Genomic DNA, 14,359 nt, shown 5'->3' with positions numbered 1-14,359 from the left:
ATAAGAAAGGCAGTAGCTGAATATTGTTTATAGAAGAAATTTGGCCCCCAAAGGAAGGAAAGAAATGAGATAGTTTGGATCTAATTTCTTATATTTTGTATATTTTCTTTGTTTCCAGTTGTAAAGGAACTGGTGGTCTCTGCTGGGAACAGTGTCCAAATTACCCTGCCTAAGAATGAAGTTCAGTTAAATGCATATGTTCTTCCAGAACCACTTGCAGGTAAAATAATCCTCTTATACTTGTATAATGTTTTAACTCATATGATATCTACATCCCTTAACTCATTTACTTGTTGTATAAGTCCTGTGAGAATAGGATATGGCTTGTGCATGCACAAATATTTATGTGATATGAAAGGCAATATAATAAAATGTTTGAGATCATAGGCTTTGATGTCAAGGCTGGGTTCAAATCCTAACTCAGTCATTAGCTGAATGATTTTAAGCAAGTTATTTAACTTCTCTTAAATTCCCATTTTTTTCTTAGTAAAATGAGGCTAATAATTCCTACTTTATAAGATTACTTTAAGGGCAAAATGAAATGGTATATAAGGTGCCTACTTCTTTGCCTAGCACATAGTTATTGCTCATTAAATATAGATTGTATTATACCCACTTAAAAGAGGAAGAAACTGAGGCCCAGGTTAACCTGTTTGTTTTGGCCAAACAACTCATAAACAGCAGATATAGAACTTGTAGAGAAGTTATTCAAGACTACTGCTAATATAGATTTGTCACCTAAAAAAATGCAAGTCCAATGTGATATACAAAATTCAAATTTATAAAATATATAAATTAGGGGATGATTAATTTATTATTTAAGAAAACTTTTGTATTTTGAGCATGTTTCTTGAAGTATATGTTAATATGCCAGTGTTTTACTTATAAACACATATTCTCTTAAGACTATCTGTAACATGAAATGAAGCATACTTTGACAGAAGATGATTGCATTGGGTTTGTGTTACTCTTGTTATAAGGTTAGTCAAGTACTTCATTATAAGGTTAGTTAAGCAAAATGTCACATTTTATTCAGGATGGGGTCCTCCCATTTTAGGTACACACGTTTCCAATACAATATCCCTACTTTCTGGGCCGAATACCAAATAGTGTATTTATGCAGAAAATGCTTTTCCAGAGCCTAAATGCCCTCTCTGTTCTATATTTCTGCCCTCAAATTGAATTTTCTGTATCAATTCATTCCACCATCCTGGAGAGAAACGTTTTCCTTTTCTCCTCTGGTGGTAAGTTGAAGGTTCAGGTGAGGAAAGAACTGCTTTGAGCTGCCATTGCTTCCACTCTTTTGTGAAAGACATCCTGGGCTCTGTTGTATTTTCTTTTCTTTTTATTATTTATTATTTTTTCTTTTTTTTTGCTTTTTAGGGCTGCACTCTCAGCATATGAAAGTTCCCAGGCTAGGGGTCGAATCAGCTGCAGTTGCTGGCCTACACCATAGCCACAGCAATGCAGGATCCAAGCTTACACCACAGCTCACGGCAACGCCATATGTCTGACCCACTGAGTGAGGCCAGGGTTCAGACCCACATCCTCATGGATACAAGTCAGATTTCATTTCCTCTGTGCCACAACAGGAACTCCTGTTATATTTTCTTTTCTTTTTTTTTTTTTTTGGCTTTTTGCCTTTTCTAGGGCCACTTCCTGTGGCATATGGAGGTTCCCAGGCTAGGGGTCTAATCGGAGCTGTAGCCGCCGGCCTATGCCAGAGCCACAGCCACGTGGGATCCGAGCTGCGTCTGCAACCTACACCACAGCTCACGGCAATGCCAGATCCTTAACCCACTGAGCAAGGCCAGGGACCGAACCCGCAACCTCATGGTTCCTAGTCGGATTCGTTAACCACTGAGCCACAATGGGAACTCCTATGTTTTCTTTTCTAACCCCTATTCGCATATACATTTCTGTGAATTAATATCACCTGGTATATCAGTATTCAAGAACACATCAGTTTGACTCTCCTGTCCCCAGGTTCTTCAGCCTTTATCAGGAACATGAGATGGATGGTTTCAAACTTTCGAAGATTGGGGATGATGAGGCAGGACCAGCTCTTCCTGTTCTTCATCCCCTTCATTTCCCTTGGCAGTCCCTGAAGCACCTCTCAGGATCCCTCTAGGGTTCAGAGGCATGGTTTGAAAACCACTGCCCTAGATCATTAAAACCAGCATTCTGTCTAATAGACCTACGCAGTTGTACCTACCCTTGGGCAAGTTTCTATCTGTAAGGCATAATCCATCCCCTGAGTGTTTCTGTCCTAGGAATAGTGTCATTTTTTGAAATTTGTGTTGCTAGCCTTAGATGTTATAAAATTTTCAGTTCCCAAACTAGTGTGAATTTCTTTTCTCTGTGGAGAAAAATTTCCAGGTACAGTTCAAGAAATGTTATCCCTTAAAACAAGTCCTGCTTCTGCTGCTTTCCTGTTCCTCACCCAGCTAGCTTCTGCATATACATTTATGAGAGCTGCCTGGGGCCAACGACTGGCCAAAACAAAGCTAGTATTTTCTGGAGGAAGGAAGAGTAATAGATCTTGTATCTTAGGCTTATAAAATAAAATCCAATCTTAAGATGAAGCCTATTTGGAATCAGGTTCTATGTGTTAACTTTACCTTTTGACCTCATGAAATAAGAAAAAGACAATTATTCTCTGTAAGCATTTGAGGTTTCTTTTGCTTTTCTTTTCTTTTTTCCTTTTTGGGTAGTAACTTAAACTAAACCTTCCTACCAAATCTCACCCTTTCCTAGCCTTTGCATTTTGTTCTAAAAAGTATTTAAGACCTCTTAACTGGGGAGGGATTCCATTAGGTAACAGGGTCTGTCCTCTTCTACCCAGTCATATAGTCCAGGGTACCAATGAGGACCATTTAATGCTTCATTTGATCTTAATTAATTTCAGTGGGGCCTGTTTTAAATGGGCCATACCCTACCATCTTCTGCAGTGTGTTATTTAGCTCAGCAGGAATGAAGTAGCTCTTTTAACTCACCAGGGTGCGATGACCTCAGTGAGAGGAGCATTGTTAGCACTCTCGAAAAAGCTATTTTTGAACCATGTTATTTAGAAGTCATTGCTCCTCTTTGTTGCAAAAGAAGTTTTGTAAGAAAATGGCCTTTGTTCCCTGTGAGTTCATCCATAGTGGTTGGTGGGGCATGTATTTTCCCTGGGGTGCCACACCATGAGCAACCTGGTATTTGGGGGAGGACCGGCCCAAAGCAGGGTGGTTAAGGGCAGGAATGAACATTGCTGGGAGAGAGTGGAAGAAGCTCTAGCAGTAGTTGAGTCAGCAGAATCTCCTCTTTCTTTCAACAGACTATTTGGTTTCCCTTTAGGTTTCGGGGTGAAAATTTTAAAACTAAGGCCTTGTCAAGGTTTGGAAGAGATTTGTTATAGACAGGCTGTGTGGCTGCCCTCTCTGTGTGTAGGTGTGTATTTTCATGATTTTTGTAACTGCCCTTCTATAGGAGAAACCTACACCTACGACTGGCAGCTGATTACTCATCCTAAAGACTACAGTGGAGAAATGGAAGGGAAACATTCCCAGGTCCTCAAACTATCCAAGGTGAATTTGCCTCTTGTCCTTTGCAGGGCTGGGATAGAGGTGTTGACTGTTTTCTAAAATGTATAATATAGAATTTTCTGTCCACACTTAAGTCAGGAATAATTTTTCAGAAGTGAATCCTCCAAAAGTCTGGCTGGCTGACATCCAGTATTTGTTAGTGTATGATTCTCAAATTTTCACTTATGGTAAGAATACTGTGTAAGCATAGTGGTGACAGCTGAAAATATACACTAAACAGCTTTTAAGGGTAACATAAGGATTTTAGAATTTGGGAGATAAGCTAGGTTATTTGTGGCCACATGACTGAGTAAGGCTTAGTCTTTTTTGGGATTTAGTGTTGTTATTAAGAGTCATAAAAATGCTCATATTCTTTGGCCAAGCAGTCTCATTCATTCATTCATTCATTTATTCACTCATTCTTTCTTTCAACAACTGTTCATTGTAAACTAGTCATGTGGCAGGTATTGGAGATTTACCAGTGACTTAGTCATAATCTGACATTCAAGGACAATAGTATTTAGTAGGTAATGCTGACCAGAAGCAGGTAATTAAAACAGGGATACACTAGGTCAGTGCAAGGGATATCAAAGCCCTGGGTAGTTAGAGTAGATTTCTTAGAGTTTGCTTAGTTGAGTCATGAAAGGTAACTAACTTACTGGGTAAAAGTGGGGTGATAATACCCCAAACAGAGGAAGTAATATGTCCATTGGGACAAATAATAGAGAGAAATGTGGGGAAAAGGGAATTATATGTGATTCATCCTGACTGGACCCTAAGGTCTGAGAAGAGCGGTGGCACAAGTTTGAGAGTTGCAGGGGCCAGATTGTACAGAGCCTTGTGTGCCAGAGTAAGGATTTTAAATCTTATCTGGAGGGAATATGGAACCTTTGAAAGGTTTTAAGTAGGAGAATGACATGTTCAGATTTTCAGTTTAAAAAGATCACCCTGATTGCAGATTGGCGGGGTTAAGACCCAAATTAGGGAGATCAGTGAGGAATCTGTTGAAAAATGTAGGTGTGAGATGATGATAGTCTGAGTGAAAATAAATAAATAAAATAAAACTTAAAAACCACCTATTTAGCTTATACCATGTATCAGACACAGTACTGATTGTTTTATATAATTATTTCATTTAATCTTCCTAACAACCCCACGATGTAAGTATTGATATCTTTTTTAAAATGACAAAACTGAAAAATAGAGAGCCCTCCTACATTGTTGGTGGGATTGTAAATTGGTGTACAGCCACTATGGAAGATGGTATGGTGGTTCCTCAGAAAACTAAAAATAGAGTTGTCCATCAATCCCGGTCCTGGGGATATATTCAGACAAAACTATAATTCGAAAAGATACATGCACCCCTATATTCATGTCCATCAACAGATGAACAGATAAAGATGTTAGGGTATGTACACATACACACACACACTGGAATACTACTCAGTCATAAAAAGCAATGAAAAAAATGCTACTTGCAACAACATGGATGAATTTAGAGATTATCATACTGAGCAAAGTAAGTCAGAAAGAGAAGGACAAATACCATATGATATCAGTTATACATGTAATTTTAAATACAACACACATGAACATATCTATGAAACAAACTGACTTACAGACATAGAGGACAGACTTGCGGTTGCCAAGGAGGAGGGGGTTGAGGGTGGGACGGATTGGGAGTTTGGGATTAGCAGATGTAAACTAGTATATATAAGATGGATAAACAATAAGATCCTGCTGTGTAGCACAGGGAACTATATTCAATATCCTATGATAAACCATAGTGGAAAATAATATGAAAAAGAATTTTATATATATATATATATGTATGTATGTATAACTGAATCACTTTACTGTATAGCAGAAATTAATTCAACATTGTAAATCAACTATACTTCAATAAAATTTTAAAAATAAATAAATAAAAATTAGAAAAATAAAATGGTTTGGCCAAAGTGCACAAAGCTATTAAATGGTAGATTTGAACTGGAACTTTCCATCTCTGAAAGTCCATACTTTTAACAATTGTGCTATGACGAATGGTTAAAAACTAAGTTGATGGTAGTATGAACGGAGAGAAGTGGGTGGATTTGAGAAATATTTTGGAGGTCAACTTGATAAAACTTGGTGATTAATTAATTGGGTGCAGTTGTTGGAGAAGTCTAGGATAATTCTAGCCTTTTGACTTAGGCACCTGGATGGATGTTGGTGTGTTTGTGGTGATATTCACTGAAATGAGGAGCATAGAAAGAGGAGAGAGGGAGAGGTTTGAAAACGATTAATTCATTTTGGGACACAGTGAGTTTGAGGTACCTGTGAAACATTTGAGTGGAGGTGGCCAGTATGTAGCTGGAGGTGAGGGGCTAGAGATCAGGATACAGATCTGGTATGGAGATATAAATTTGTACATCAACCTCAAATAGATGACATCTGAAAACATGGTGATAGATAATATCAGCCAGAGTGTGTAAAGTAAATAAATAAACAGATTGCACTGGAATTCTGGGGAACACTTATTGAAGCTAAGGCAGGAAGAGGAAACGTAAGAAAATGAGGAGTAGGTACAGAAATAAACTCCAAGAAAGGAGAGCATTGCAAGAAGAAGGAAGTGGTCAGAAATGCTCCATGCAATCAATTAATATTTACCCAAAGGAGATAACTCAAAAGAAAGAAAGAAGTCATTCTACCTGAAAGACATCCATCATAGTAGCATTAGTTATAATAGTAAAAATTTGGAAACAACCCAAATATCTAACTATGTGAAATGCTTATATGAATTATGGCACATTTATTCATGTACTATTCTGAACCTATTGAAACGACTATTAAAAATATTATTCTAATGGGAAAGTGTTCATGCTAAATGAGCGGAAGAAGGAACAATAAAAAGTTTGATGCACACTGTAAGCTAGGCCATGAATACTGCTGAAATATGAGCTCTTTATAATCATCTTCAAACTCCAAGCCTGGGACAGTGACCAGAATATAATTGGTTCCCAGTAAGTGTTGAACAAATGAGCTGTTTATAGCTATTTTTTGGTATGTGGTCAAGATTAGAAGGAAAGAAGAAAAATATGATTAATTGGTATGTTAGGACAGTCAGATTGTGGGTAATTTTTTTTCTTTTATGTTCATACTGGTAGTAGAAATCAGGAGGGAAAAATACTCAGATATTTGAGAGCTATTTGGTGTTTTTTCAAAATGTTTTTCTTTGCAGAGATGATTGTTTTAATTTCATAACTCTGTGAAGTAGGATGGTTGGGCCCTTAATGTTCTTCTGGAAAGAAAATGGGAGTACAGAGATTTTAAAATCCCTTCTGTTATTCTAGAGTCAACTAGTAATAAGATTCACATTAAAAGCTATGGGTTTTTAGTTTATAATTTGTTTCATCTCTCCAGCTAGTTTACTTTCCCCGTTTTGAAAACAGTGCAAGAAGAGGAGATTGCAAGAATCATCATTGGAAAATTCAGATATATATTTTATTTAATTAAAAAAAATTTTTTCTGCTCACAAATTTTATTTTATTATTATTTTTAAATTTTTTTGTGATTTTTATTCTTTTCCATTATAGCTGGTTTACAGTGTTCTGTCAGTTTTCTACTATACAGCATGGTGACAATTTTTAAAATTTTTAAATTTGTTTTGTTTTATTTTTATTTTATTATTATTATTATTTTTTTTTATGGCCACACCCATAGCATATGGAAGTTCCTGGGCCAGAGATTGAATCTGAGCTGCAGCTACCACAATGCTGGGTCTTTTTTTTTTTTTTTTTTAACTCAGCGAGTTTTATAGTTGTACAAACATCATCACAACCCAATTTTACAATATTTCCATCCCAAACCTCCAATTTTACAATATTTTCATCCCCTTCCAACTTGTCTCCTTTGTTAACTGTAAGTTTTTCAAAGTCTGTGAATCAGTTTCTGTTTTGCAAAGAACTTCATTGTATCCTTTTTTTTAGATTCCATATATAAGTGATAGTATATGACATTTGTGTTTCACTGTCTAACTTCACTTAGCATGATAACTTCTAGGTCCATCCATTATTTCATTCTTTTTTATGGTTGAGCAGTATTCCATTGTGTACATGTACCACATCTTTATCCATGCCTCTGTCAATGGACATTTAGGTTGTTTCCATGTCTTGGCTATTGTATATAGTGGTGCAGTGAACATTGGGATACATGTATCTTTTCGAGTCCTGGTCTTCCCTGGATAGATGCCCAGGAGTGGGATTGCTGGATGAAATGGTAATTCTATTTTTAGTTTTCTGAGGCATTGCCATTCTGTTTTCCATAATGGTTGCACCAAGTTACATTCCCAGCAACAGTGTAATAGAGTTCCCTTTTCTCCACACCCTCTCCAGCATTTATTGTTTGTACACTTTTGATGATGGCAGTTCTGGTTAGTGTAAGGTGGTACCTCTTAGTTTTGATTTGCATGTGTCTAATAATTAGTGATGTTGAACATCTTTTCACATATTTTTTTTGGCCATCTGTATATCTTTGGAGAATTGTCTGTTTATATCTTATGCCCATTTTTTGATGGGGTTTGCTTTTTTGGTATTGAGCTGTAGGATGTGTTTATATATTTTGGAGATTAATCCCTTGTCAGTCGCTTCATTTGCAAATATTTTGTCCAATTCTGTGGGTTGTCTTTTCATTTTGTTTAGGGTTTCCTTTGATGTGCAAAAACTTTTAAGTTTAATTAGGTCCCACTTGTTTATTTTTTTAACACCAGATCCTTTAACCCACTGCTCCTGGCTGGGGATTAAACTCATGCCTCCACAGTGACCTAAGCTACTATAGTTGGAGTCTTAACCCACTGCACCACAGTTGTAACTCCAGATATATGTGTTATTTTAAATATAATTGCTGCTGTTTGTGGTTGTTTAAAAGATCTTCTCTCACTTCTGCAGCTCACTCCAGGCCTGTATGAATTCAGAGTGATTGTAGATGGTCAAAATGCCCACGGGGAAGGCTATGTGAATGTGACAGTAAAACCAGGTATGTTTCCCAGCCCTGCCCATGTTTTTATTGCTCCCTCTGCAGGATTCCCAAGAAGATGGAGATCTAACTTGGATTTTTAATTTCCCTTCTTTTCTGGTAAAGAATGTCTTGGGCAATTCCTAGTTCAGTGTAGTAAAAGGTTAGAGTGGCAGAGTGTAGATAGTTTGGTTCTAGTTGGAACACCTGACTGGGCAGGAAACGTTAGTCACATGGCCCGCAGTGCAGTATGGCCTGTCTGCTTGAGAATTATTGCTCCAGGTGAGTCATGCTGGGAGAGGACCATATGTCATAATTAAGAGACACAAGAAAGCCAGGAGAGTGGGAGAAACATGTAGAAAGAAAACCAGGCCAGTGGCTGGTTCTGTCTGATTTCTCTCCAGAAATACGGGCTTTTGCATGCAGAATTCCTCATTTAAAGCTTGCCAGTCCTCTTTCACTGTGGAAGACACATCCCATCATTCTTTTTAGATCATCCTGGTATATTACAAGACATTACCTTGTTTTGCATTTTTAGAAAAATTTAAAGGAAGTTGGAAAGTGGCATATACTGGCACAGTTTTTTTCCCTTTTTTCTTTTTAGGGCTGTACCTGTGGCATATGGAAGTTCCCGGGCTAGGGATCCAATCAGAGCTGCAGCTGCTGGCCTACACCACAGCCACAGCAATGCCAGATCTGAGCCACATCTACAACCTACATTGCAGCTTGTGACAACACCAGATCCTTAACCCCCTGAGCGAGGCCAGGGATCAGAACCACATCCTTAAGGACATGATGTTGGGTTCTTAACCCCCGAGCTACAATGGGAACTCCTGGCACAAATTTTTAATACTGTTTTCTGTCTTTGTTGGTAATAAATTTCCTTGTCATTCCTTCCTTGAACTTTGTAGCCAGGGTAATCCTTGCACCTTCTTAAACATGTGTGTAGCATAAAGACCGTTTGATCATCTCTGAAGGAGAAAAGGCTGCTGGGTTATAGTTCTGTCATTTGAGTGGATCAGAGCCTAGTCACCTCACACACAATCAGCTCAGGAATGGTTGAGAAATCACTCATTATCTTTTTTAGGACAGTCTGTGCCAAGGGATAGTTTACCTGCCAAGGCCTTTATTAAACAAAGCTTGTTGGTTGTCCACCTCTACTCAGCATGTCTGAAAGCAGTCACTTGCTGCTCTAGTACTTCTAATGTACTAGATAGTAAATGAGCATTGAAAGAATGCACAGGGCATGGCTTTAACAATCATCAGGATTGGAAGAGGCTTTAACATTCCCAGGTGTCTTAGGTTAGAATGGCAGGTCGATCTTGTAACTTTCCCACTTTCGATGCTTCAGCTATCAATTATGTAATGGAAACTGTCTTGTATTCCACCCAGCTATGGCCTTTTCCTCCTATAATTTATAAAGCCCCTCTTCCAATATCTTCTGTGTCACATTCTTGCAGAGCCTCGTAAGAATCGGCCTCCTGTTGCCATTGTGTCACCACAGTTCCAGGAGATCTCTCTGCCAACTACTTCTACAGTCATTGATGGCAGCCGTGAGTACCTGTCTAGGGATGATGTTTTAGAAGAGTATTTACTGTGTATTCTGGTAGAAGATTTGGGGCCAGCTATGTCTGCATACTGTTTAGGTCAGTACTCTTGGCTACGTTATCAGAAGACCAACCATTTGAAGCAACTGATTAGGAAGTAAAAATGAGATAGGCCCTGTTTAAAATCTCCTATGGGTTGTCTGAAGTAATATTTTTGAGATGGTAAAAAAGTGGGATTATTCATGTACTTAGCATTATTTTAGTTGAAACTTGCTGGTTTTCAAATTTGCTTAGCTGGACTTGTCATTCTCAGTTATGGAAACAAAGCTCCTTCCTCTCATGACAAGATAAGGAACTGGAGGTCTTGACAAAGAGCTCTCACTCAGCCATTACTGCCTAACAAGATTCTTGTCAGCCTTCTTCTGGAGAGACTCACAGAATGTACTCTACACCCCTGCCTGGGTTCATTAACATTTTACCCTTCAGAACAGTGTCACCTGATGGGTGACATGAGAGGATTTCTGGGTCTTAGCCATCCATCCTGGCTATGTATATGCAGGTTTTGGGCCTATTGTCTCACCAGGTTTTGCTTGATTTCTTTTTTCTTTCTTTTTTTTTTTTTTAGGGCCACACCTATGGCATATGGAAGTTCTCACGCTAGGGGTCACATCGGAGCTGTAGCTACCAGCCTACACCACAGCCACAGCAACGCAGCATCTGGGGTGTGCTTGCGACCTACACCACAGCCCACGGCAACGCCGGATCCTTAACCCGCTGAATGAGGCCAGGGATTAAACCCACATCCTCATGGATACCAGTTGGGTTCTTAACCTGCTAGAACCACAATGGGAACTCCTGCTTGGGGTCTTTTTCGACCTATTAAGGCCCTGTTACTCAGACTGTCTTGACACCAACAGTGATTTTTGACCGAGGCAGTCACTGCTTTAACAGAGAAATCTCTAGCAAGGTTAAGCATTTCATGTAGATGGTTCTGGCAGAAAGAGGCTAGAAGAACAGGAGGTCAAGCAGAAGAGACAGAGTAGAAAGGAATACTTTTGAGAGTGGTAGAAAGGATTTACATAGTACCATTTCATTTTATGTTTTTGAATAGATCAAAGTTAAATAATATGCAGAGGTGTAGAGTGAAAAGAATCACTACCATCCCTGTCTCCCAACTCTCCAGTTTTCCTCCAGACAGCCAGTGGAGGTTGGTTGTCTTATCTTTCAAGAGATGTTTTATGCATATATAAGAAAATACATGTACAATCTTTATGATAACATTGTACACACACACACTGTCATGTGTAAGTCTTCCTTCTCTGTGTTGGAGTATTTTTCTGAATCAGTCCATCAGTACTTCTTCATTCTTTTTTTCTTTTAATGGTTACATAGCCTTCTCTTCTATGAATGCATACTTTCATTGTATGAATATGTATGAATAGATACTTATTTTCAATCAATCTGTATTGGTGACCATTTAGATTATTTTTGGTTTATTATTACACATAATGTTGCCATGAATAATCTTATAAGCAGACATGTAACACCAATATTAAATATCCTATAGATGCACAGCACAAGTACACTACACCTGTAGAATTAAATTCCAAGAAGAAGAATTGCAGGGACAAAGATAAATTTTGCCAGACTGCTCTTTATCGAAGTAGCATCGATTTATACTTCCACCATGACTTAGGAGGAGGCCTCTTGCCCCACACCTTTACCATTGATAGGTTACAAAATGCTATCTCAGTTGTAATTTAAATTTTCATTTACTTTCAGTGAGGTTGAGTATCTTTTCAGGTGTTTAAGAATTTTTGATTTTCCTTTTTTTATATTGTATCATTTTTATCAGAGGTTACCTGTGTTAGAGTCCTTGGAAAACTATGCAGTGGAATATTCATAGGGAGGCAGAATGACCTAATAATCCTGGGGAAGAAACACTCTGGAGAGATAGTCTGTAATTCCATGAAGTTTTCCTAGCCTCAAATCTCTGGATAGTTGCCCTGGTTTGTGTAAACTGGATAAGTGCTGAGACCCAGTGCTCTCATGTTGTAACTGATGTTTCTTTATGGTCAAGAAAGCACTGATGATGATAAAATCGTCCAGTATCATTGGGAAGAGCTTAAGGGACCTCTGAGAGAAGAGAAGATTTCTGAAGATACGGCCATATTAAAACTAAGTAAGCTCGTCCCTGGGAACTACACTTTCAGGTAAATTTGGATCCTTCAAGTTTTCCATGGACCATTCTTTTCCCCTTATGGGTTTTACATTCTTTTTTTTTTTTTTTTTTTTTAATGGGTACACCTGTGGCATATGGAAGTTCCCAGGCCAGGGATTGAATCCAAGCCTCAGGTGTGGCAACCCACTATGCCAGGGTTCAAACCCACACCTGCTCAGCTACCCAAGCTGCTGCAGTCAGATTCTTAACCCACTGTGCCACAGCAGGAATTCCCTTTACCTTCTTAGAGGAGTAACTCAGAGATATCAGATTCCCTGTACAGTTGGTTGATCATACAGCTTTTGGTTCCAGTGGTTCTTTGAGCTATGTGGAAATTGTGGTCATGACAGTGATAACTTTTTAGGTCAAGAGTCCTTTCATAATAGATCACGACCCACCACAGTTAATCCTTCTCCAGCCTTACTTGGCATATATCCAAACCCTTTTTTAGAATTTCTTTTATTAAGTGAAAGAGCCCATCTTTCTTTGCCTTTTCTCAGGAAAAATCTAGAAGGAATCTATTTTTGTCTCTTTCCTTTGGGAAATGCTTCCTCACCTTTTGAAATCTTTACTTTTGGCTAGTGGTTTATTTTAATATGATTTGTAAGATCTTTCTTGATGGGGGCTTTTTGGAGAATTTGATTCAGTGTTAGTCCTTTTGGGAACTAGTGTTGATATACTATACTGTGATTAATAAGAATGTGAGGCTGACTCTAAAATAATCCTTATATTTGCATTATTCCTTGTGTGTTACAAAGCACCGCACATGAATATCAGACAAACACCATATGTACACTATACTATCTTCATTTTACATCCGAGGAAATTGAGGCTCAGTGTATTTACTAACTTCTATGACATCACACAGCTAGAATTGAAATGCAGATTTTCTAATCCTCAAGTCAGGGCTCAGTCTATTCTCCTCCTTGACTTGACTCATATGCATTTGTTTGTACTTCCGAAAATGCCCTTTTCAGTTTGTTGGGGTTCTGCCTATTTTTAAGGACCTCCTTAGCTTTCTAGATTGAGGCTCTCTGAAGTCCCTCTGGATAGAAGAGGACATGTTTCTCTTCTTTCCCTGTTGCACTCAGTGCCTCCACATGGCACCTGCCATGGTGCAACAGCTCGTTCATGGGTGTCCGTCTTCGCCGCTAGATCTGAGGTTAATCACGTTTTAGACACTGTCAGAGACACGGCCATGAATGTCCTAGTGCAACATCTCTCATATATATAAATGTATGGGTTCTGACTTGGGGCACTCTCATTGACTCAAGACTTCAAGCGAATGAAGGGTAGTTGCTATTACAACAAAGTAGCCTTCCATAAAATGAAAATGTGAGTTGGTTTTTACCTTGCATTTCTTTTCTTTCTTTTTTTTTTAATGGCCGCATGCTTGGCATATAGAGGTTCCCAGGCTAGGGGTCAAATCAGAGCTGTAGCTGCTGGCCCTCACCACAGCCTCAGCAACATCAGAGTCGTGTCTGCGACCTACATCACAGCTCACTGCAACGCCGCATCCTCAACCCACTGAGAGAGGCCAGGGATGGAACCTGCGTCCTCATGGATACTAGTCAGATTCGTTTCTGCTGAGCTATGACAGGAACTCTTACCTTGCATTTCTAACATAGGAATTTTAATTCCTATGGGATTTATCCTAAGCCATGTTGATCCTTTTTTGAAATAGTAGCAGCAGTAGCTACTGCTTCTTGAACATGTACTATGTGTTTAGTACTGTTCTGAGCTCTTTGCATGCTATAGTTCATTTAATCCTTGTAACTGGTATTACAATTACTCTTTTTTTTACAGATTAGAAAATTTAGGCACAGAGAGGTTAAGTAACTTGCCCAAGGTCACACTGGCTGTCTGACTCCAGAGTCTGAGCTTTTAAAGAGCATTTTGGGTAGGTAGGGAATTGGGAATGATTTTTTTTTTTTTTTCCCCTAAGCCTCAATGCATGAAAGGATGGGATTGAGTTTTTTCTTTTTTTTTTTTTCATTTTTGGTCCTCCTGTGGTATATGGGGTTCCTGGGCCA

At 38.6% G+C, this 14,359-nt stretch overlaps 1 protein-coding gene across 4 annotated transcripts in view; it reads left to right on the top strand.

Moving 5' to 3' along the window:
• The window catches only part of KIAA0319L (KIAA0319 like), a 118,473-nt gene that overhangs the window by 78,511 nt on the left and 25,603 nt on the right, over nucleotides 1–14,359 (top strand). For all 4 annotated transcript variants that reach the window (XM_047793308.1, XM_047793307.1, XM_047793309.1 and 1 more), the window contains 5 exons: nucleotides 119–220; nucleotides 3,472–3,569; nucleotides 8,492–8,579; nucleotides 10,019–10,111; nucleotides 12,186–12,318. In XM_047793308.1, the coding sequence (XP_047649264.1) occupies nucleotides 119–220; nucleotides 3,472–3,569; nucleotides 8,492–8,579; nucleotides 10,019–10,111; nucleotides 12,186–12,318 (514 nt within the window). The remainder of the gene's footprint in view (nucleotides 1–118; nucleotides 221–3,471; nucleotides 3,570–8,491; nucleotides 8,580–10,018; nucleotides 10,112–12,185; nucleotides 12,319–14,359) is intronic.

This window comes from Phacochoerus africanus, chromosome 8 (genome assembly GCF_016906955.1).
Source record: "Phacochoerus africanus isolate WHEZ1 chromosome 8, ROS_Pafr_v1, whole genome shotgun sequence".
In the NCBI taxonomy this organism is placed as follows: Eukaryota; Metazoa; Chordata; class Mammalia; order Artiodactyla; family Suidae; genus Phacochoerus; species Phacochoerus africanus.
The sequence above is the reverse complement of the archived record's forward strand: the minus strand, read 5'-3'. Positions and strand labels throughout refer to the sequence as shown.